The sequence below is a fragment of the Mustela nigripes genome, chromosome 2 (genome assembly GCF_022355385.1).
Source record: "Mustela nigripes isolate SB6536 chromosome 2, MUSNIG.SB6536, whole genome shotgun sequence".
Lineage (NCBI taxonomy): Eukaryota > Metazoa > Chordata > Mammalia > Carnivora > Mustelidae > Mustela > Mustela nigripes.
Genome location: NC_081558.1, coordinates 108,970,344 through 108,995,725, shown reverse-complemented (window position 1 = coordinate 108,995,725; position 25,382 = coordinate 108,970,344). Strand labels below are relative to the sequence as shown.

The 25,382-nt window shown below is 39.7% G+C and overlaps 1 protein-coding gene and 1 long non-coding RNA gene across 13 annotated transcripts in view; one reads left to right on the top strand and one right to left on the bottom strand.

Moving 5' to 3' along the window:
• Positions 1-25,382, top strand: part of LPP (LIM domain containing preferred translocation partner in lipoma) — a 662,033-nt gene that overhangs the window by 533,108 nt on the left and 103,543 nt on the right. For all 12 annotated transcript variants that reach the window (XM_059391302.1, XM_059391292.1, XM_059391291.1 and 9 more), the window contains one exon: positions 6,657-6,826. In XM_059391302.1, the coding sequence (XP_059247285.1) occupies positions 6,657-6,826 (170 nt within the window). The remainder of the gene's footprint in view (positions 1-6,656; positions 6,827-25,382) is intronic.
• Positions 4,874-17,851, bottom strand: LOC132011942 (uncharacterized). The gene is made up of 3 exons (XR_009402461.1): positions 17,430-17,851; positions 8,078-8,176; positions 4,874-5,280 (listed from the first exon to the last, which is right to left on the bottom strand). It is a non-coding gene; the product is annotated as an uncharacterized LOC132011942 (long non-coding RNA).

Genomic DNA, 25,382 nt, shown 5'->3' with positions numbered 1-25,382 from the left:
GGCTAGGAGTGGGGGCTCTTCCACCCCTGAGACCTTGGCCAAGTGACTTAACCTCAGACATCTTACTTATCAAATAAAATAGGTAAGGGTTATAGCACTGTAAAAGAATGTATGTGGAGTGCTTAAAGCAGTGCTTGGCATAAAGAAAAAAACACAGTAATTTTCTTTTATATTTTTGTTATGCTTCTTCACAATGAAGTGTAATTAAGTCTGTGGGACCTGCTTGCTTTTGCAAGCCCATGTGGGACTCCCCCTCCCAAACCCCCCGTCTTCCCTGAAGGTCCAGCCTGAGCAAATATGTATCTAGAAATGAATCATCTCATGGCTAGACTTCATAATGACTTCCTTTCATCGGTAGGATTCAGCCTTCACCCCCATCTTACCTGGTCTGTGGCCTGAGCCTTTATCCACCCACTCCTACTGTTCTCTCTGACAATTAGGGGTGTTTTTTTGTTTTGTTTTGTTACTCTAACTTAATTTCTTTTATTCCTTACTTTTAATTTCTCTGAAGGCTTCCCATGTCTCCCACTGGTCATCATGCTATAGCAGTCATCTCTCCTTTGCCTGCCATGTCTGTGCTACATGTGTGTGCGAGAGAGCACAGGCATGTGTCTGTAGGGAAGAGAGAGAGAGAGGAACTGCCATCTGCTGCCTCCTCCCTCCCACCCAAGTCCCCATGGAATCTTCAGGCATCTCAGCAAGGATCACCTCAGCCATACCATAATGAACTAGGGAGATATCATTGTACATATGTAAGTCGGGAGACAACACTAGGTGTGCCCTACAGTCCAGCTTTTAAGATATGATAAGGATCCCATTATTCACACAGCTAAATAGCACTAACCCTAGGAGACTCGATATTGCCATGTTACTTAAAGGTGGAGTTCAAGAAAGTCGGAAAAAACTGACACAAACAATCACACCCTCTGTGGCCATCAGTTGACATTCTTGATAGATTCTGTGTTGTTCAAGGCCTACAGCACTGCTATAGGATACATTCATTTACAACACAAAAGAACACTTCTATAGGGGTGCTTCTAATTAATATAAGTGAACTTATGCAATGCTGGTAAAATTTGAGAACGTTTAGCTAATTCTGTTCTTGTATGTTGTCAATGAGTAGAAAGCCATTGAAAACTCTTTAAAATAAGACTTACAGAGACAGCATGAGGGTGATAACTCATTGGTGAAAAGTAGAATTTTTTTTTCAGCCAACTTAGTGTTAACAGTCTGTCCCTGAACTGTTTTGGATGCAGATGAATCAAACCTATGTGGGCAATACTCCTCAGCTGTTATCCTAATGAGCAGTACAGAAATAGAGACCCCTTGGAACAGCAGCTCAACCTGGCTGAATGTGAGAATCAGGTTTTTAAAATTCCAGCTTTTAAAATTCCAGCCCTAGAACATTCCATCCCATCCAATGAAATCAGAATCTATGGAGCTAGAACCCAGAAATCAGTGCTTTGTTTCATTTCATTTTTTAAGTTCCCCAGATTATCCAATATATTGGTAAGGTTAAAAATCAACTGTCCTTAGGACTTAAGTAGTTGAAAAAACAGGGCGTCTCTTATGACACGCATTAATGTTGCAGGATTCTATAAAATAGAAGCTTTGGTGATGAGAAAATGCCATCATTCCAGAACCTTCAGTGAATGTCATATGCACCTGTCATAAAAAGAATGCAAAGCTGTTCTATTATCTTTTTGTGCCTTCAGTGGAGGATAATTTCTGAATCAGCTTAATGGGGGCTCTGCTCTTGGAAGATAATTCCAGTGGCCATATATAGGATAATTGGAGCAATCTTTATTTCTAGGAATACTTTACCATGACTTCATTACCCTGATATAACCTTATTGATTCAACTTTTCAAACAGGACTGTGCTCAGAATATTTTGCAGAAGGTGCATAATGAGAAACCTGATATATCATACAATCGGCATATAGGGTTTCAATTCATTGTGATAGTTAAAAATAGAATATGGCTTTGCCTGTGCCTAAAATTTCTATTATAAGTCAGATAGCAAGGAAGACATGAAGACAAATGTGACCTGGCTTGATGTCTGCATACGTATACATTTTCTATTTTACTTTTGATGTTGAATAATGTGAAACTTTGGGAGTATCACCAGCTTTCAAAATGGCTGTGGACATTTTTGATCCTACCTCGAAAACAAACAGTGTTTGCTAATGGTACAAGGATCGCACACATAAAAAAGCATTTTTAGTTAAAAATTTTATTTTTACATTCTAAAGGAAATATATCCACATTACCGAAAGAGAGTGGGATGCAATTAATATGAAAACCTATATCCTACTACTCTGCCTCCCTTGCTCAACCTGTTAGTGGCCTGAAATGTCACCCCCCTCCCATGCCCTTCCTAAAAATGACTTGTTCCAATTTTGCATAACCTTCCAGACATAACTCAGGACTAAGACTCCCATAGAGTCTTTCCATTTTTAAGAGGAAATAAGTCAGATACAAACATATATATATATATATATATATATATATATATATATATATATATTTATACAATCAGGAAGCTGTTCTAATGGCCCATGATGAAAGGTGAAGGATCCCGATTGGGGTAGTAGGCATGCAGCGGGGAGAAGCCTTCCAGAAAGCGTCACTCCAGAGGTTGCTATAGTTGGGACAGGGTCCATGGGTGAAGGAGTGAAAAGAACCCGTACCTGGTTCTGGAGCAAATACAAAGCCGTGCACATAGCAAGCAATAATGTATGTATAAGCAAGCTTTAGAAACGGGTTCTTTTTTATTATTATGATTCAGGCATCTTAATTTACTATCAAAATTCTCCTCAGCCTGTCTGATCTTCTGTCATTGGATTTTTTTAAATTACTGTGCTAAGCTTTGCCAGCAAGCTCCTTAGCCCTGGGTCTGAACTTGAGCTTCCTACCAGCCCCTAATCAACTGTTTCCTTCATGCTCTGATGCCTTCCAGTCTGGTACCGTTCCCCTGGTTTTTCTCATTTAAAAGTGCTGAGATACTTGTCCAAAAGATGGGCATTAAGACTGTGGTCTGCTTTTAATGATGTGTAGTGTAAGCCCCTCTAGGGGCAAGGATGTACTCTGCTTGAGTAACTTTGTTCCCATTGTGAATGCTTCCCTAAAAGGCATAGTTTGTAAATTTTGTTAATGTGAAAAGGGAACATTCGGGCACCTTTTCTGTCCTGCTGATGGGTAGGGCTATTTTTATTTTTTGTTCTTCGCTCTTTTTCTGTGCTTGTGATTTTAAAGGTGCCAGACTGACTGCCCTCGAGCCTGTGTCCCCGATTTCTCCCAAGAATAGGAAAAATACGGGAGGCAGCTGAGCTGGTCATGTCTGGGTCCAGCATATTAGCCTGACCCATTCTGGAAGAATGTTCTCCAAATTATAAAGGAGAAGATTGTTCCTTATGAATACAGCCCATCTGCTTTCATAGCTGAGAAGACAAATCCTTGTTGTGCTAGCACCAAGTTACTGCAGAGGTTTGGGACCTAGTCAAGCCCAGCCACTCACTCCCTTTGGAAAAACCAGAATGTTTTTCTCTCTCCCATCTCCACCTGTCACAGTTCCATCCTTAAGTTGGGCTCAAATGCCTCTTTCTCCACAGAACCTTTGGCCAAGCCCCTCTCACACATGATTTCCTTCCCACACCTCCATAACACTTTCTCCTCTGGCACTTGGCACCTTTTTCCATGTAATTATAGATTGTATAGAGTTTTGTAGTGATTGTAAAAGGCACTGACATCATCAAATCCATTTCCGTAGATCACACAGAAGCCAAATATAGTGGTGGCAAAGAGCAGATACCTGGGGAACGTTTGTTGAACAGAATGAAAATTTCAAAACTTGTCTTTTCAGCCTGACCTTTAGGGATCTCCCTTCATCTTTTTCTCTAATCAGTGATTGAGATTCTCTCCCCCATCCTTAGGGTTAGCAAGCAAACTCTCCATAGACTATGTAGACTCCAGCTCTAGGGTTCCAGAGACTATACTTCAGACCAGCCATGGTCCAGATCAGAATCTCTACCTCCAGTTGTCTAATGGAGGCAATGACCAGTAGACTGTGACATTTAGCCAGAATTTTTTCCCCCAGGGTGTGGCTCACACATCATTACTAGTCCCTGGTGGACTATCAGGGAGCCCTGTTTAAGGTCTAAAGGGGAAAGAGTAATAAATAAAAATAATTCTGTTGACTTGAATTTAACACATTTGAAATGTAAAATTAGAGTATTTTCATGTCATTAGTATGTATTATTTTTCTGCTGCTGCTGCTAAACCTACATTTTTCATTATCACTATTGTATTACATTTCTTCAGTTCAACAAAATAGATCGGTGATTTCAATATGATTCAGTGAAGGCAGGAAAAATAGTAATAAAGGTAATACCATAAATACCACTTTGGATTAATATTAAAAATGGAGATTTTAGTGAAAGAGGGTTCCAATATAAATATTGGAAGTGAATCTGTACATTCTAAGATAAATGTGTAAGTTTGCACAAACAGTTATAAAGGAAAAGTTTGAATACTAAGTATGATGATGACTCTTTAAAAAATAGGATTTTATGAATTGGTGATCCATTGGCCTACAATCACAATGTGTTTTCTGTGATGAAATGACAGATAGTGACATGAAGCTTTGAGGAATGTAGCATCGAGTTCAAACATAGCACAGTGAACTTTTTAGTAAACCAGTTAAGCTGTTGGGGTTTTTCTCCTGAATAATCACAAAATTAGTGTCATATGCAATAACCTAATTTTGTTACTAAAGGCAATGAAAGTCCATAATTTTAAAGGCAACTTTCTAAGGTTATGTATCTCATGATAAAAACAGATAAAAATAGATAAAAACAGAATAACTCTTGGGTGGAAGTTTGTAGAATAAGCCACAAATTTATTACAAAAGCTTTTATCAGATATCAAGACTATGATATCAGGACTTCATAATGTCAACTATAGTGGAGAGAGCTCAGTTTCCAGGAGTTTAACTCTTTTTTCCAGTACTTGATATTTCTTATTTCTTAAGGCAAAAAAATGATCTGTAGTTTGGGTTATATTTTAAAAATACATTCGAGTCCTGCAACAGAGCGTATAGGAATATTTTCCAGTGCCAGTATAACCAGAGAGGATTAGAAATATATTTGCCTCTTTTCTCCCAAGTTGAAACATTTAGCCTCCCGTTTGTAGGTGTGAAATGATTGTCAATCCAATGTGATGGAGTGCTGAAAGCAGTCTTCAGTGAGAATCTCCCCATAATGTCAGCTCTATGTTCAATCCTAATGCACAGAAGGAAACAGAGGCCAGACAGCATAGTGGTTAAAACCATGGACTCTGAAGCTAGACTACTTGAATTTGAATTTCATTAACTGTTTTTTTTGTGACTCAGTATCCTCATCTGTAAAATGGGACAGTAGCAGACCTATGACATAGGGGGCTGTCAATATGAAATGAGTTAACATGTCTAAAAGCACCTCGAAGATGCCTGGCACAGGGGAAGCCTGAGGTTCACTACAGCTTATGTGTTAAAGCCCTCCGATTCTTGTTGATATTCCCAGTGACCGATAATTATTTGTGAAGACTTCTTACTTATAGAAATAAAGAATAGGAAGGAAAACTGGATGTGGATCTGACCTCTGGCTCAAGATTCCCATGACGGAACCAGATCGAGATACAGACTGCAGCCAGCATGATGCCTCACACTGACATAAATATTTGTTTTCAGTTATGTTTTCTTATTCCTATTTAAAACAATGAAATTTTTAAACCTAAATCTGATGTCCATATGGGTTCCAGATGCCCCATAAATCAGTTTAAGAGTGCTGGAAGTTTACGGAACACTGGGCTGGATGGTGACAACCAGGACCTCAGGATTCAAAACCAGAGTCTATGGAACTGTTGCAGATTTTAGGGATGTTCAAACAGGATCAGACTTGGAGGCAATACTAACTGAGTTGTAATAACTTGAATGGTGTCAGGTGTAAGAGATGAGACAGTTTCACGAGGTCCTAAAAAACAGAAGTGGAAGTACGGGGTAGCAGTTAGCTTGAGGAAGCAGTCTGGCTCAATATGAGAAAGAACTTTCTAGCTGTTGGAACTGTCGGGAAATAAAAGGGACTTGCTTTTGATCTGTCTATCACAGAGGGCTGGATGCAGAGATTTTACGACCTGGGCTTTTCTGAAAGGAGTTGAAGCGGTGTTTTTTTGTTTTTTGTTTTTTGTTTTTTTACCCCCACCGTCTAACCAGACATGGAGACTCTCTAAGCAGAAAGACCTTCTAGATGTGCCTTCCACTGCTACCTTGCTGAGTCATGTTCCTCTTACACCTGGTGTGAGATTAGAGGCACAGCAGGGGCCTCGGCATCAGGAGATCTGACTTCTACTCTGTCACTTTCTGTAGGTCCTTGAGCTGTGAGGCTCAGGTCCTCAAATGCCTCATGGAAAATTCCCATCATGGCGGCCATACTTGGGCCATGGGTGGCTCTACCCCAGTGATCTTGCTCCTGGTGGTGGCAGCACTGGTGGTGTTAGTCCTGTTGTTGCTGCTGCTGCCATTTTGAGTCTGCTGTCTCCTCCATGTTGCCTTCAGCCCTAGAAAGACTGAAAGGATTCCTTGATATATTCTCAGGAGTCAATCCGTTTTTCTGTCTTTCAGGCCGCTGTGCTCGCTGTGGGGAGAATGTCGTTGGGGAAGGGACAGGATGCACTGCCATGGATCAGGTCTTCCACGTGGACTGTTTCACCTGCATCATCTGCAGCAACAAGCTCCGGGGACAGCCCTTCTATGCCGTGGAAAAGAAAGCTTACTGTGAGCCCTGCTACATTGTAAGTTCATGTTCTGCTCTGCTGCTCCTCGGGTGCTTTGCAAAGATGTCTTCTTTGGCAGAATGCCAGTCGCTCTAGATAGAATGTAGCCAGCAGATCTTTGTTTCTCCCCAGATTTCAAAGTGTGCATGTGCCTGTGTGTGTGTGTGTGTGTGTGTGTGTAGATGGGCATATCTTAATTTTTTCCAATTGTCCCCTATTTCTGTAAGGTCAGAAAGACATGGTAGGAAGATCTGTTCATCATCAATTAGCGGTCTGCTGGGAAGATCATCCCCTCGTGCCTTTCAGGCATGTACTGTACAAGCTCACACACACACCCCTACACAGCAGAAGTTTTCCCAAGTGGCATTGTCATACCTCTTGTTATTAGGTCTCACGGTCTCACCCTGCATTTGAATTTGCCAGTATTTGTAAAGAAACACTGCTGGGCTTCTAGACTCCCCGGTGCTCTTTCAAATTCCTGGGACCTTTGAATCACCTCTTCTCCACCCAGAAGATTTCCAACCTACAGTACCCAGCAGGTTTTCAATGATGCGAACAGATAGATCCTTTATAATACAGGGAAATGAATTTCCCTTAAAGGAAGATGAACAGTAGGCTGACTGAGCTAATAATTGAGTTTGTTTTGTTTTGTTTTTTAAGAACACAACAACTATATTTTAATAACATAGCTGGGTGGCTAAAACATATTCTATCTTCGTTATTTCTCAGGCTACTTAAATCTACACATTAAGCTATCTTCTGATACAGCAATTTGATGAATGAATATAAACTGGTTTTAAACTTAAAAATACATTTCCTTGTTGTCTTGCTGCATGATTTTAATCTGTTTAACACTTGTTAGTGGAAAATTGGTGCAGCGGAAAAATTGGCGCATTTTTGCAAACATAACATAAAGGAAGCTTTGGGTGCAAGGTCTCGGGAGTTACACCTAGCTATGCAGAACCCCGAGGCTCAAGTTCACTGCAGAAGTTTCTGGCCCTGTCAGTATCTTCCCATGACCTGCCGGCTCTAACTCATTGCAGCCCTGGAGTCCACAGAACAGATCTGAAAGTTCTTCAAGATTAAGATCTTGCAGGATTTAATACTGTTTTGCATCTTTTAGGTTCAATTTTATTTCGTTTTACTCCCCAGAGACAAATTAACTTAAGTACGTATCGCATCGTACTAGTGCCACACAATGCTGGTGCTGGAAACCAAGTCCTCTTTGTAGACATGAGAATACAGAATCACAGAAAGGAGGAAAATGACCTCTTCCGTTCCATCGCTGGGGACATAGCCAAGGCCATATTCAGTCCTTCATACCCCTCGTCCTGTAGTCTCTGCTGACAGCACACATTTTTAGTTTGTCTAGAACATAAGCAGAAACACTGTAATGTCCTATTGATCGAGGGGCAGGGGGGACAGTTACATCTATGAGGGAAAGTCTCCTGAACAGAAGCTTACCTCTTTAGGAACTAATATTTCAAATATCACCCTTTGAAATCTTTATTGAAAAGAGAAACAATACAAAATCCCTTGCCTTTGTAAACAGACCACGTGGACAGTGACTTCGGGCCAGCACAAGAAATTACTTATTGCAGTAAACTCTGTGGCAGTCATGTCCACAGAACCTTTGCAAGCACCTGTGGCCCTTTGTCCTTATACGAAGTGACCACACTGCTGTGTTTTGTGTGGCTCTCCGTCTATTTTTCATCCTTCCTGGGACTGCATTGTTGATTTTTTCTACTTAAGTGGTGCTCTGGTGACAGTCTCCTTCATTTTTTCTTGTATCCCTCAGGGCTAAGGATTGTATGAGCAGTATTGGGAAATGGTGTAACATGGTGTGAGGAACATGGTTTGAATTTCATTTCATCATTTAAGGCTTTGTCTCCTTGAGAGAGCTCTTTCTGAGCCTCAGTCCCCCCACAGATATGGGGGTCATTGCAGAATTTTCCCCAGAGACTTGTGAAGATGAAATGAGGTAATCCTATAAAGCACACTTGGCCTGCCCAAGGAATGGTAACGGAATGCATGTTATTCTGAGATGAATTTTGGTAAGATTTCTGGCATATTTAGTACTTCTGAATATGAGGACCTTACATGTGCCGTGTGACTTCTTGGACTTTAGCGAATTGTTTTAGCCTCACAGGCATACCCCTTTCCCATTTTTAAATGCTTCTCTTGTCCTTCTGAGTGTGTAATAAGACTGAAAAAAGTGTCGTCTGGCTAAATTATGGATTTCTACTGTGTGTGGGCTCAGGTTTTGCTCTCCCAGGCCAGGCATGAGGAGCCCAGTGATTCTTGAGTTGGTAGTTCCTTCTGCTTTGGTTGCCCTATTGCTAGACTGTGCTTATGACAAAGAAGAGTATCTGGGAAATACTTAATCACATCCTCGGAAGAGCTGGGTGAATTCAAACAATGGAAATTCTTACCATCCTTTTTAACATCTCTCCCTCAGAAGAACCTTTAATCAAGATTTTTCTTTATGAGATCTATCCATGGTGACTCTAAAATGTAATTTAATTCTTATCAGAATTCAGTTAAACTGTATTCAGAGACCCTGTTCAATATTGATTTCAGAGTTCACAGCCCTCCAGCTCTCAGATGGATGTTTTAGCATTTTAATTTCTTTGGGACTTTTCGTAAGTCCAATAAGCTGCCACACCAGAAATGTGAAGAGTTTTCTTTTGAGGGGATCAGGGAAGCTGAGAGTCTAAAATGAAACAAGTTGGTTTTGAAGACAGAAGTGTGTGGTAAGGAGGATCCTCGGGCTGTATGTATGTCACCTGGAACCAAAGCCCTTTGAACAGAAAGACCTCCAATGGCATCTGGTCAAACTGTGTCTTGTTCCATTGGTGGAAAGTGATGTCCAAGAGACATCCTGTATAAACAAAGTGAAGAAAACCGAGGCCCTGGGCCTCAGTCAGTGTGCGCTTTGTTTTGTTTTGTTTTGTTTTGTTTTGTTTTGTTTTGTTGGTAATAGAATCAGAATATTCATTACTGTGGTTTAGTTCATTATTTCTGTGTAAAGTCCACCCATGTTCGATGTTCTGAGTTTAGAAAGGAGACTCATCTAATATAAATTTAATTTCTTCTTGTCTAAATTAATTATTGATCAACTTAGATCATTTTGAAATTGACCATTTACATAATTTGGAGGAAAAATATACCAGTTATTTTTTCATCTTTGCTCCAGTGATTATTCAGATTTTCCTATTGTCTCTTGAATCCTTAATCCTTGCACATATGTAACTGTAATTAAATTGGTTTGGTTCTGTAAGGCACTATAATTCTCTTTAATCATTTTATATATGCTTTCTTTTGTGTTTTCTATTGTTTGACCTAATATAAATATGTATATAGTTTTCCACTGTTAATAATTTCTATTTTTTAGGTTTTTTTTCCATTTAGTTTTATATTATGTTTGCATACTACATTTTAAAAGTATTTGCCACTAGAAAGGTATTGGGTGCTTTCCATTCTTTCAGTTTTGTAAATAACATGACTGTAAATAGCTGAGTAAAAGTTTTATATTCTTTTACTTTGGATTTTTTTTTCTTAGCTTAAATTCTTCGATTTATATTACCAAGTTTACTTTGCAGCAATTTGGAGAACTTTTGCTAGATTTCTTTAGAAAGATTTCTCAAATTCACAGAACCATCAGCAATATGAAACCATATGTTAAACTATAACCTATCCACTATTGAAGAGGCTTATTTATATTTAATTTGAACCAATTTAATAAGTACCTTATTTAACAGTTATTTTTTTTAAAGATTTTATTTATTTATTTGAGGGAGAGCATGCTCAAGTGGTGTGAGGCGCAGAGGGAGAGGGACAAGCAGGTCGCGCTGAGCATGGAGCCCGACGTGGGGCTCCATCCCAGGATCCTGAGACTCTGACCCAAGCCAAATTCAAGAGTCAGACACCAGCTAACAGAACCACCCAGGCACCACTATAATTATTTAATTTATGTTTGTATGGTTATTAGCAAAATCAATAAGATGCTTCTCAACTTTGGTGATCTCTTAAAAGTTTAGTTTTGATTATTTTTATGGAGTTGTATAAACGAACAGATTAAAATTATGAGTACTAAGCTTCTTTGAGAAGTAAGGTGATATAAATAGAATATGTTGCTTCTAGACCTTGGTCTCCTGGTGTGACCTTGGATAAGTCATTTAATTTCTGAGTACCAGTATCTTCATTGATGAAAGGGAGATAGATAGTAATTTCCTGCCTGTTTTCAAAGAAAAGGAATGACCAGTTGTGATATTTTATACATTATGAAATTGTTTACTAATAGAGGGGCTTGATCCATTAATAACATTATTATCATCACTTTGTCCTTAGTATAATCTGATACAATTTAGAAATCCTCTGTGTTTGGGGTAATTTCATAGCTACAGTTGCTATGGAAATACTGAAATAAATAGACGTCATAAAAGGAATATGAGGACATACAGGAGAAGAAGAGGTTCATTCTTTGCTTGAGAAGATTTTTCTGTTGGTATGAGCATGAGGGGCAATAGCTGTGCATCCCACTTATGTGTTCTATCCTGAACGAGACAGGGTTAGCCGCAAGTATAGGTTAACAGAAGAACTGCTGTGTCCTTAGCACTGCCGAGGAGTCTGGGCCTGAGACATAGCACATCCGAGATTCTCAGCAGAAGTCTGTTTACGAAATGGCAGCCAAGCATCTTCCCCTAAACCAGGGCTCTTACTTAGAGTGGATCAAATCCAGCTTCTAACTCTCCAACAGTGGAAGTCGCTACAGACATTTTTATTAGAATTAAAATCCAAGTGATTAAAAGGCCTCAGGAAATCGGAGGCCAGCTCCGCAGGAGACTAAACACTGCAAGGTTCCTGAGCTTGACCCATCTGTGGCCAACATGCTCGCAGCCTTTTGCTCCCTTATGTCCCTAAATGGCCACAGGCTCCTACCTCTGCAGGAAAGTTGTCCTTTTATATGCTCAGTTCCTCCCAATAGTGTTTTAAAGGCAGTTATGGCTAGTGCTTAAGTTTGGACAAATGCTGAAAAATCCATGAAATCTCCTCTTGTCTTTTCCCATTGCTCACCCCTGCTTCCTCACCTCCGAGGAGCATCTGTCTCTCTTTCCCCCTCACACCAAGCGCACCTGCACACACACTTGCTTCTTGATATTCATCAGTATCCCTCAAGCACTCTCCCGGAAAGGAGAAAATGCTTCAAGAAAGAGGGACATCTGTCAAGTGTCCTCTAGAGCGATTTCACCATGCCAACTACTAGTGATCATTCCCTCTCTCTGCACCACACCCCCCCCCCCCCCATCTGGCAGTGCTCCGGAGCACCCTTGTTGTGCTTCACTATTCCTAACAGACCAGTGCGGGTGTGGGATGGGGGAATTATCCGTCCCACTTGATGACAGCTTTGATATTTCCAAAACAAAAAACAAACTAAGGCTAGGGACAGTTTACCACCCTGAAACGAATATTCAACTTCCTAAAGATAACAAAGATACTGATAACCCTCTGTGGATAAAGCCTTCCATTTCCAACATTTGAACCGATGGACACATAAATTGTGCCTTCCAGCATTCCAGAATCTGAAATACCCAACTTCTTTTGGCAATAAAACATGAGCTGTCTGTCTTTTCTTGAGCATTTACATGTGGCTCTCCCTGAAATGCCTCAGGTTTTAAGGAGAAACCCTACTTTTTATGGTTAAAAATAATCATAATAATAACATTTGTTTAGTGCTTTCTATTTTATAGAACACTTTTCTTTTAACTTATGTCACCCTCTAATGATCCTAGAAAATAGTACAATTATTATTGCCTGCCTTTCCAGTAATATGCGGCTGAGTTTTAGAAAAAGTCAGTTTGCTCTGTTCCATAAAGCATGACCGTCAGATCCAAGACTTGACCTGGCCTTTGATTCTCAAGTCCCCCTCCTTTCAGGTACCCAACCAGTCACTGGAAATTTCATTTGTGATTCCTAGGTTTCTTTTCTCGTAATTAATTTTTTCTCTATTACCATTTTTTCATACTGCCAAGTTTAAAAAACTACAGTTAGCCTACATTCTGAATTTTATAAAGTGACTTTTGCCTTATTTTTGGACATATTAGAGAAATATTAAGCTCAAAATATCCTATCTTATGTAGTCGTTCTTTAAAAAACTACAAGTCTGTTTTTAAGTACTGAATGCTCACTAAGAAAAATGAGAAAATGTATTAAAATATGCATAGTTCCCCCTTCTAAATAATATAACACTTCATATTTTACCACAGACTCCTTTTCTATTTCAATATCTCTGTGTATAGATAAAACCATACATCTGTACACATGTGGTTGACACAGGCATAGACACACGGCACACACACACAGATGGGATCGTACCATCTGTACTAATCGGTAACTTGCTTTTGTTACAAGACAGTGCATCAAATTTTGCCTTCTCCAAAGGGCATTCAAAGTGTCTTCCATGGGCATTCAAGAATATATATCACCTACATACATTTTCTGGGAAAAAAAAAAAAAGACTCAGAGAATCTAACAGACAAATAAATAAATTAAATTTAAGTATATAGGAAATCCAGGGCTAATAAAATGGTGATAAGCAATGAACCAATACAACTCATAGTTAAAGAGAAAGGAAAAGATGAATAACAAATTCAGGCTTAAAGAAAATAATATTCATCACCTACTAACTACAGTATTAATAGAAGACAAAGTACAATTCAGAACTAAACTATTACATAGGCCAAAGTATATTACTTTATTGATAAAGGCCACAGTTCCAGAGGAACAGCCCTGAGCCTTTCTTCATTAAATATCATTATGTTGAAATATATGATACAAAAATATTGATGAAATATGAGCTGAAAATGGTTAAACCATATGCTTTATAAAACTTTAACACATTCCGTGCAATCTTTGACAAACCAATTATGGAAGTTGAGTAATGTGATTAATATGATCAGTCCAATCTTCTTTCCAAATCTACACGGAAGGTTTAAAGGAATATCCTCTCATAGTCTAAGAGGCAAACATTTCCCACTTGGGCTCACAGAGTTGCATATAACAGTATAGCAAGACAAGAAACTTATCAGAGGATAAATAAGCATACCCGTGGGCTGAAGACATCTTAAAAGTAGTGCTGACGGTAACACTGCATGACAGCCAGAATGAGAGCCAGAGCTCAATTTCAGTACAGCTGGGATCATTAATTGCAAAAGAAAGGGTGCATATATATTAATCTATAGACCTAGAAAAGGACAACAAAGTCAACCCTACAGGAATAAGGAAATCGTTAAAGGCAGTTCTCGATAAACTGAAAAATACTAGAATTTTTAGGTCCAGGAGATGATTCTTTGAAAAGAGAAATAAAATTAGCATTCAAGGAAGATGAGAAAGAGAGAGAAACAGAAATTACAGAAGACTATGAATGAAAGAGAACCTCTTTAGTATATGTATAGAAGATGTTTAAAAATTATTGCATTTAAAATTTTATGGAACAGGCTATGATCTGTGCATCCTTAAGATACGATGGAAGAGCACTTGAGTAACCCCCAAAACACAGATGGAATGCAGACCTACCATCTGAGAATGCACCAGGAGATTTTACTGAGAGGACTTCTCAGATCTTAAAAGAACGAATGATTGCTGTACGAGTTCAACTTTCTGAGCTTAGCAAGAGAAGATAAGCTTCTCATCATTTTAGAAAGCTACCCTGATCATGGTTAATAATATTATTAACAAACCAGGTTGCCCCCCAAAGAAAAGTATGCTCATCTGACTTTCTCCCACGCAGAAACCCTAACCGAAGTATTAGCAAATTTGAGTGCCGCAAAATGAAACATCCCAGGTAATTCAATGTTAGGAAAATACAAGGGACATTTTAACCTAATCCATCATCTGGATATCAAATGTTAATAAACCAGTCATCTCCTTAAATGCCTAAAGGGCATTTAATGAAATTTATCCTACATCCTTATTTAAAACAAAAACAGTTGCAAGAACACAAAAGGAAAATATGTGTTTAATAGCATAAAACAAACTGATGGCCAGATATCTTTCTGGGTATCCATAGGATTACTGGTATTATATTAATATTGTTTTTAACATTCTAGCCTTCATAATGAGAACTGTGGAATGCAAAGTCTTATACAAACTTTCATATATATAACTTTTTCTTTGTTTTACATATATATTTTAATTTATTATGTAGTATTTCTAACACATAAAGATATAAAGCATAATATGATGAAATTTCACATACCCTGTATCTAGTCTTAACAAATAAGATTCGAAATTCCATTGAAAGCCTTAGGTCCTTATCCCTAATCACATTCCCAAAACTCTAATACAGAGGTAGTCATTATGCTAAATCTGTTTTTTATCCTACCCATGCATTTCTTCATATTTTGACTCCATATCTCTAAAAATATAGTGTCACTTGTGTATAGTGTTTCTTAATTTTAAATGAGTAACATTTGTCATACCCATTTTTCCGAGACTTTTTCCCTCAAAATCATTAAGACTAAGAGGTAGCAATATTTATAGGTGATATGATTATTCTGGAAAATCTGAGAAAAATATGAAGTCTTAGAATAATAAAAGTTGGGGCGCCTGGGTGGCTGAGTGGGTTGAAGCCTCTGTCTTTGGTTTAGGTCATGATCCCAGCATCCTGGGATCAAGCCCCGCATCCGGTTCTCTGCTCAACGGGGAGCCTGCTTTCTCCTCTCTCTCTCTCTGCCTGCCTCTCTGCCTGATCGTGATCTCTGTCTGTCAAATAAATAAATAAAAATCTTTTTTAAAAGAATAATAAAAGTTTAGTAACAACAAAATTAAAATTATAAACTTTGGTTTAGAAAACATAACAGGAAAAAAAAAGAAGCCCTATACAAGAAGCAACAAAAACTAGAAACTACCTAAAAACAAAAACTATAAAATACCTTAAAAACCATAAAATATAAAGTTAACCTTTAAAAGCATAAATGATTTAAGTGAAGAATGCTATAAAATTTTACAAGGATAATTACCCCATGAGCGAAATGATTTGGGGATTGAATATGTTTCGGAAAGCACGTCTCACTTCAACAACATGCATTCACATCCTCACCCTCTAATTAAACAAGAGCAAGGCTTTGCAGGAGGGGGGACAGTTACTGCACAGCCCCTTGTAAACGTTTTTATTTAGTCCTTTTCCCCAGCTAGCCCCCAGCCCTCTGCTGATTAAGGCTCCTGCGCACCACATCCCGGCAGGCTCCGAGTCCGCCCTTGGTGAGGGCGGGGAGGGAAAGAGCTGCAGGCAGATTGCCCAGAACAAGGAAGAGGCTCGGGAAGTAAAACCTTTTTCTCCAGTTCCTATCCCAAAGTATATTCATTTCTGTTGTTGTAGAATTAGAATGCATTTTAAAGGCCAGAAGGAAGGAACCTTAGAAATTCAATAACGTCAGTTTACAGCTGAGAACACCTGAAGCCCAAGAAAGCTGACTAGTTTGCCTGAGGTTATATGGTTTATTAATGGCAGAGGCAGGAATAGAAACCATGAACCTTGATGATGCCGTTCAAAGAGCTGCTTTCTTTGGGACTGACATGAAGAGGTTTAATCATATGTGGCTACAGACTCCAGAGCAACATCCCTAGAAAATGTTGGATTCCATAAATTTTGGTTGGAGAGTGTAGAAATAGGACAAAGTTTGCTTCAGCTCTAACCAAGATGGAGAGTCTCAGATTTCCAGGTTCAGTGCCTCTGAAACTTTATGCTAGAACCTTCCCACTGCCCTAGTTTGTTTATTTTTAAATCAAGCATGAACTCACCACTCGGTGTTTGCCAGAGTTTGGATGAATGTCAGCATCAGGCCACTGTAATAATGGTTTAAGATTATTTAATCCTATTACTTGTACACTTCATTAGGCTGAGTGAATTGTTGGCAGCGGTTCAGTAAAACTTCCTACTTTAGAGATAAAAGGATAGAAAGAAAACAGGGAAGGAGTCTGTTCCTCGTTTTCTTTCATATTTCTCATTTGTCTCTCAAAGGATAAAGGAATGATAATTACCCAGATACAGCACGTAACCTGTGTTAGTGGGGTCTTCAGAGCTGCTCTGTACCCTCAAAAGAGAAAAAAAGTCTATAACCTTATGATTCCAATTAGAAGGAAAGGATTGGGACAGAGGAGAGAGAGAGAGTGTATGTGTATGTTTATGCTTTAAAATCAATGTTAAAAATAAACCTGAAAATAAGTTCAAGAGTCCTAGGTAAGATATTCAATCTTTCACTTAGCAGGCCTGGTGTGAGGCAACAAATGATTTTCAAGAAAAAAATCATGGAATGTAAAGTCAGACCTCATTCACACCCAGCCTGACCAGCTGCTGTTCTGCATTCTCCTCCATATTTCACCTTGTTTCCCCACAAATAGAAAGTAATATTTCTTACCTCGGTGGCTAAATGGGGGTTCAAAGAGGCTGATGGGGGGGGGTGGGCAAAAATCCAAGTGTGGTGCCTTTAGATAGCAAATAACCTCACAGGGCCAAGCCCCAGGTATGTGCAAATAGAATCCACAAAGGAGAACTTGGCTTCCCTTGAATCCCCAAAGGGCTATTTATTGTGAGTCAGCGTGGAAGTCTCTGGAATGTTACCTGTGTGCCGCAGGTTCAAGTGCTCCCAGCATCCAAGGGGTGGCAGCAAGTCATGAGACTCTGGAGCTTGGTTCCCCAAAATGTGTCAGAGGTCACCTGTTTTGGAATCACTGTCAAGTCCTCATTAAAAATGTCAAGTTCTGGACCACTCCCCAGAATTTCTGCACAAGGAGCCAAGAAATGTGCCTCCTTTACAAAGCTCTTGAGGGAGGTTCTTCTGCACACTCCGTTTTGAGATCCACGTGTCTGTATTTCTAGCCCAGCTCATCTAAGAAGTAGTCCCAAAATACTTCACTATCTCCCATCTTTCTCCTACACATTCTTTTTACCACACTTGGCCAAATGGGACTGTCTTCTCCTGGACATTGATATTTTACACTTCTCTGTCTGTGCTCCTGCCTGGCTGCTGTCTGCCTTGTGCCTTTCCCCAGTGCCATGGTTTGAAAATCTGTATCAGCCAATCTTAAAAAGCTTTCCTGAAACTTCCCCAAATAGATGTGGCCTTTTCCAATGCAATGCTTTTGTTTCCTCCTCTCTGGTATGATTTCACTTCCTACAACTGGCGTTGAAGTCATTTGAGTTTTTGACACATTCTCTTACTGTTTAAACCCCATCCAGAGTGTGCTGTGTTGGGATTGGGCTGGGGGTGGGGAGGTCTCGTTTTGTTCATCTTCGTCTTTTCCATGATTCCTGTCACATTAGGTGAGCCATCCCTGCTTTGATATTTATGGGTCTTGGGGACAGAGGGACCTGGTTTCATTCTAGATTCCCGTGCCTCCTAAGAGGGCTTTTGACTCTTTGCCCTTTGGTGCACCTTCGATTTGAGACTCCCTGTGTATATACGAAGCAGAGAGGAGAACTTGGCTCATTTCAGTCACTGCTGAAATGTAAATGTGAAAGATTGAAGGGAAAGATGTGAGAGTGAAGCCAGCTGTCTAGCTTCCAGTCGTAGAATTATCATAAGAGCCGGCGCACTCAAGGTCAAACACATAGACCTGACTCCCAGATGAAAACTGTCAGAGTTTGAATGGAGGTTCTCTGATGTTCTGATGACTTTGAATAGGACATGGTGATTCCCTCCAGCCAGGTAAGCCAGCCTCCAGCCAGGCTTACCTTAAAAAAAAAAAAAAGGGAAAAAAAGAGATCTACTCCCTGGCCCTCTCTTTTGCTCACCCTCCCACCCACCTCCTGAAATCAAGGAATGTGGACAAGATCAGCATCATCATTGTAACATGGCCAGTGCTCTATTTGAACACTTCACGCTGACAACAGCCTGGTATATTGTAGGTCTTCAAAGAATGTTTACTTCTTTAACTTAAAGCTTATTTAATAAAACGGTCTTTTACATTTACAATATGGGAAAACAGGATGCCGGGATAAGGGCGAAAGATGTGCTCGGGGGGTCTCACAGGTGGATGGAGACACTTAGAATCGTTTAAGCCTTAAAAGCCAGAAAGGAATTAATGAGTTTTTAAATTATATAAAAAAATTTTTTTGAAAGAAGAGTAAATATATTCCACAGAAGCTGTTCTTTACTCTAAGGGCTGGCTCTTTATTAATGCTAAAAGGTATCTGAGGCAGTTTACGTTAATAAAGTCATTGGGACACATTAGTTAGAATAAAAGTGAACCTTCTAAAACATATCCCTTTAAAAAGTAAAAATGTGTATTTTTAGTCTAGTTTAGGCAGGCTCTAAATTCTATTATAAAGCATAACAAATACACAAATAGGTTTTCCACAAAGCAGATCAAACGATATGTGTCAGGGTCTCATAGGAAAGGGCTGAGGGCGGAGACCAGGGACATTTGGGCGGAAAGGAGGCACTTGACAAAAAGGCTTCACGGAGGAAGAGGCATGTACCAGGGTGTCGTGTGGTAAATCTGATTTTCTCCTAGTGCCACAATAGTCATTCTTTTTCCACCCCTGACAGACGAGTGGGAACTGTTACTATTCCTTCCTTTCTACAAATTAACAAAATCGAGGCTTAATAAACCAAGGGCTTTGGAAAATGAGGAATTAGCATAGGATTAGAGCAGAACTTTGAGCTAGTTCCTGCACTCTAAATCTTAGCCTCTACCTTTCTCTTGAAGTAAATTCAAGCTAACAGATGGCCTGTCATCAGATAGGATTTTTTTTTAAATCAGCAAGTCTTTTTTTAATAAACCTCAGGCCCCAGTTTGGTTACCACTGTTTTGAGAATCTTTCCCTATGTTCCTCTAAGCTGAAGGCAAGCACTCCACCCTCTGTGTCCCTAGAGCTTTTCTCTCCACCTTGGTTTCACTTCTTCACCTGTTTTAACTCTTTACTGTTCCCACGTTCCATCGGCTCACAATCTCAGCCTTATGGATTCTCACTGTAAAGCTCCTTTAGGAGCAAGCTCATTTTTTTCTGTTGTTCTTTGTGTCTCTTTTCCCTCTTCAACTCCAGACCTTACTCTACATCACCCAAAATAGTGCCCAGAGCAGTACCTCTCTCCCTGAGGGGAATTTAGTTGTCAGTTTGTGTGGGTTTTGGTTTTCTTCTTTTTTCTTTTTTTTTCTTTTCTCTTCTTTCCCTCCCTTTTCTTTTCCTTTCTTTCTTCTTTTCTTTTCTTTCTTTTTCCTTTAATGAATGTACCAGTCACCTTGGGGCGCTGTACCAAATACTTTGGACTGGGTGACTTAATTGTCTACACAGCAGAAATTCGTTTCTCACAGTTTTAAAGGCTTCAAGTCCAAGATCTGGGTGTCTGCATGGTAGGATTCTGGTGAGAGCCCCCTTTCTAGCTTCTTACTTTGTCCCCACAGAGCAAGGAGAGGGAAAGAGAACAGCTCTGTGGTGTCTTCTCTCATAAAAACGCTAATCCCATCATGAAGGCCCACCCTCACAACCTCATGTAAACCTAATTACCTCCCCGACACCTCAGCACCAAATACCATCACACTGGGGTTAGAGTTTCAACATACAAATTTGGGGGGAAAAACAGTTCAGTCCATAGCAGTGGATTATATCTTCTGGCCAGATGTCTGTGAGTGCATTATCGGCTCTGGTTAATGGAGTAATGATTAGAAAAATCCTGTTTCTTGGTAAAAACAAACAAACAAACAAACAGACACCTGCGTACTTAGGTATTTAACAGCTGTTTATCGAGCATCCTGTTGCCCTTAAATTTTTTTGCTAGACTTCAGAAGGTCTCTGTTAATGTTCAGAACATTGCAGAGCCATGCTGCATTTTCCCTTAAGGATACACTTTAACCCACTAGTCCTTACCTCATTTTTAAGACCAAAGAGAGAGAAAGACCTAGTTCTTTACTGGGTTGTTGTGCATTCCTATTAGATCATTAGGAAATTGGCCTGAGTGGCAGGAAGCCAGACTGGCCTGAGTCTGGCCAGGCAGTGTCTGCAGGTCAGTCCAGCAAAGCTGCTGGAATAACGATGTATTCTCCCATAAAGTATTCTTTGTCAAAGTCTCTTTTGGAATTAACTCCTTATGCAGGGATCAGTAAACCTCACCCACTTGCCAATGTAATTAAGAGGTGGAAGGCTAAGCATTACTATTAAGTTCAAAGTAAAATAAAACGAAGAAGGTTGTTTTTATGAAATTGTGTGGTCCCAATTCTGCTTAAGGGTGTTTCTGAGTTCTTATATAGGGGGATCCAGGAAATGGAGGGGATGACTGTCTCCACAACATTGGGAAAAGCAAGCATTTAAACATGTCTCTTGAATATTTCTAACTGAAGAGTAAACTCTTTGCCGATTGTACGAGCCAGTGAATAAACACTTTTTGCGTATGAAGGGCCAAGTTTGGTGTGGTTGGGTATACAAGCAGCCTGAGAATCAGCCATGCTCTCACAGAGCTCTTAGCTGAATGAGGAGTAACAGACATGCACACAAGCATAATACAAGACTAATTCATCTGGGAGAGAGATTCAGGCAGTGGTGGGAGCTCAGAGAGTGGGGAGAGGAGGGGACCAACATCAAAAAAGACACACACACACCCCCACCCCCCCACCCCCCCACCCCCGGCAAAAGCAGAGTAGGATTTGGTATAGGGAAAAGAATGAATGAGCAGAATTTGAATTTCTGAATGTTTATTTTCCTTGTTGAAGTTTACAACTTCTGGAATCAAAGGAAAAGAAATCAGCCTAATGGTAAGGAAGGATTTATGGAGCATTCATTGTATGTGTGCTATTCTGCGGAAAATTTGGGAGCAGAAGAGGTAAAAAGTATCTCCAGGTGCATAGGTTTTTCTGTATACATGGCAGATCATCCTGAACCCATCACCTTCCTCAGATGGCATCTTAAAGAGATTCATCACAAGGCCAAATTCCTTTGTCTTGAGACCACAAGGAACAAAAGCCAAAAGGATGGCCAGGGTGATGCTGTGTTTTGTTTTCTAGGAAGGTGGATACTTAAAAGCTAGCAAAGAAGCACGTACATACTTCTAGAGACTTTAAGTCCATTTTGCTGATAGAATTGAGTGACAAAGGATTTATCCATTGAGGCTGGAAAGGACCTTGAAGAGTCTCTAACCCCAGCCCCTCTTTTTGCAGGTTAATAAACCAAAGCCCAGTAGGAGCGCCGTTTTTCCAGATGAAAGAGAGCCATGCGAATTTCCCAAATCACATAGCAGCCAATTTGTCATTTGGTATTTATGTTACCTTTACATGGTAGAGGATGATTATTAGGCTTGCTCAAGGAAGAACTTGATTCGCAATTCCCTGAGTCACCGTTGTATGGCATTAGGCAACTTCACTTAATAATCTACCTGTTTTTCAGCTATGTTAATTATATATCTTACAGCATTTACCACCTGTACCAATTGCTTAGCATAATAATACCTTACACTTAAATGCATGTGCCCAAAGTACTTTTATACTTGTTTTCATCTGATGTCCCCAGCAATCCCACAAGGCAGGTGTTAGTCTTAGATTAGAACACTGAGGCCCAGAGAAGGTGGCCCGGATAGCGAAGAAACCGAAACAGGCCTCTGACATCCATTTTCTGACGGAGTTGAGTTTTCTTACCACCGCATCTCAGTTGGTTGTTTTAAATGGTTTCCGGTCACTTACTCATCCAGTGACTATTATTTACTGAGCACCCTCCATATTTCAGATAGTTTAGGGAATCGGGGATACAACGTTGAACTAGATGGGATCCCAGTCCTTGGGGAGCCCGCCGTTTGAAAGAGACGGCCGTCCCAACAGACAAATCCGTAGAATGCTAACTGCATAATGAGCATAAGAACTGTCTTTGGGACAAACAAGACTGAGGGACCAATCTGGTCCCTGTTTCTTTGAGCTTGTCATGCCTCTCTCTCCCTCAGCCTCCATGAAGGCTTCGTGCCCGTCCTCACACTCTGCGGGCCTTCAGCTTGCGTTTGTGGGTGATGGTACTGATGATTTTTCCCTCTGACTTCCACAACCCTGCAGAGGTTTTCGGCTGCCCTTTGGATAGAATAGATTTTAACTTACAATTTGAGCTCTCCTTTTAGAAATCATTTTAAAGGGAAATACACAACTTTATGAAATAGCTAAATAGCTAAATACCACTCAGTATAGTCATGATACTCTGTTTTAACCAGTTCATTCCCAACATTGGCAGGCGATGTGGGTTGTTCTTGTATCAGCTATTCTTGTAAATCAGTGAATTGTAACTTTCATTAAGGGCTAACACATCAAAACAGACTGTAATCGGTCTTTAAAAATCTAATTATTCCCAAGTATCTAATCATTACTGTTGCATTGATGTTTTGGGTGTTATCAAGCATCCCAACTGTTTTTCACAGGAAGCGGATGGATTTCAGTAGCAAAGAACACCCATATTTTCAAAATTAGAGGGAAATTTCCCCCCCTAGCCGAATTGTGGTTACACTTGTGAATTGCACAGGCTTGGAATTGTGCGTAGAGCCCACATTCTGGATTGACGTACGTTGGCCATGTATTAAAAACAGAATGTTTCTGGGCGCCTGGGTGGCTCAGTGGGTTAAAGCCTCTGCCTTCAGCTCAGGTCATGATCCCAGGGTCCTGGGATTGAGCCCCACATCAGGCACTCTGCTCAGCAGGGAGCCTGCTTCCTCCTCTCTCTCTGCCTGCCTCTCTGCCTACTTGTGATCTCTGTCTGTCAAATAAATAAATAAAATCTTTTAAAAAAAAAACAAAAACAGAATGTTTCCCAGCATGCATATATACATTTTTTGGTTTCTGAAATCTTACTGGCAAACTCTGTAAGCAAATATTAATCTTCAAAGGTACTAGAAATGAAGTGAAAATTAGGTCTTTTCTCTCAACTATCTGAAAGAACTTCCTTCAATCATTAAATTCCCAAGATGTAATTAGTCCAATTCTGCTCTAGATAGGAGCTCATTATAAAGATCCTAGGTGAGTAGTCTCTTTAGCAGAAGTGACCTTTTTGGTTCAGTCTCCCAGCATTTCCTTAAAATCAGATATACAGGGTAAATTGCGAGGTAAAGAAGTAAATGAGTCTTGAGTGCCAGACACCAAGGCACACCAACATGTGTGCATACAAATACAAGCATGCTCACACCAAACCCGGGAACCCTATAACAAAACAAAGCTGCATTTCCCTCAGGGGAAATAAATATGTATGCCTCCCACAAAATTATTCTCTTAAAAAATAATATTGAAATTTATAAGCAGACACTACAGCTCTAATTTATCAACCAAATCACAATTTAAATGGGACAAGAAAAGAGAAACTGTAATTTAGAGATTTTTGAGTGTGGTACGTGCCCATGCGTGTATGCGTGTGTGTGTGTGTGTGTGTGTGTGTGTGGATGTATTGAATTTGAGAGTAATTTATGGAAAGTGCTGCCAGCATGGTATTTCAAATGCTCCACAATTTGAATTTAAACTGCTCAATGGGATCATTAAGATTATTATGCATGTTTTCCAAAGAGTTTGAATTCAAATGACAACTTAAAAAAAAAAAAAGAAAAGATGCCCTTTAAAAACTGAGGAATGTTATTGCACTTAGAGAAATTCATGCAGTTTGAAGTAATTTGCCACCTCCCCTTCTCTAAAAGTACCTGATGATAATGTGCTCAAGAGATAGGGATGTTGGAGAAAGTGCATATTGCAGACACATCCCTTGATGAGTAAAACTGGATTGTAAAGCAGGCTCTATGACAATGAGTTATTTCACTTAGTACAATTGACAGAAAATCCGGAAGGAACATGGATCAGTGGGGCTGGAGCCCAGAGACCTGATGATGGCAAAGGCTCACTGAATAGTTCATAAAAGGTCCCTTCAGACTCATTAAATGGGTGGGTCTTTCTATGGGTGGGTCTTGAAATATGGAGGTCTACTTTCATTTTGTGCCAGTTAGCCAAGTGAACAATTTATAAAAGAAGTAAACAGAGGGGTGCTTGCCCGCTTTTCAAAAAGCAGGCTTTTTGCAATGGATTTTGCAAAGTTATTTCGCAATGGATTTACCATTATATTCTTTTAAATGAGCATAGTTCCAAGGATGGGAAATTTACTAGCTCTCAAGGCAGCTTTTTCCTTTGTTGAACTCTCTAAAGGTTACAAAGTTACTTCCTATTTTGATCGGAAGTCTATTTCCTTGCAACATCATCTGTCCACAGAAAAGACAGCTAATACATTTTCCACTTAAAAGCCTTTTAGGTATTTGAAGAAAGTTTTCAACTCCATCTGAATCTTCTCTTGTTCTGGCTAAATTCTACTTCCTCTATCCATTTGTTGTCTATCCTGATATCAAAGCCTTTTAGTATTCTGATCACTTTCTTTTGGATTGTCCAACATGTCATTATCTTTCTTTAGCCTTTAGAATTTCCATTGCCTTAACTACAGAAACTGACCAAATGGGACATGGAGAACCTCAAGTAACAGGCAAATAACAGTAACAAAGTAACAAGAAGATTCAGAGTTAAGTTACAGGTTTAAAAGTTGGAGGAAGGGGTGCCTGGGTGGCTCAGTGGGTTAAAGCCACTG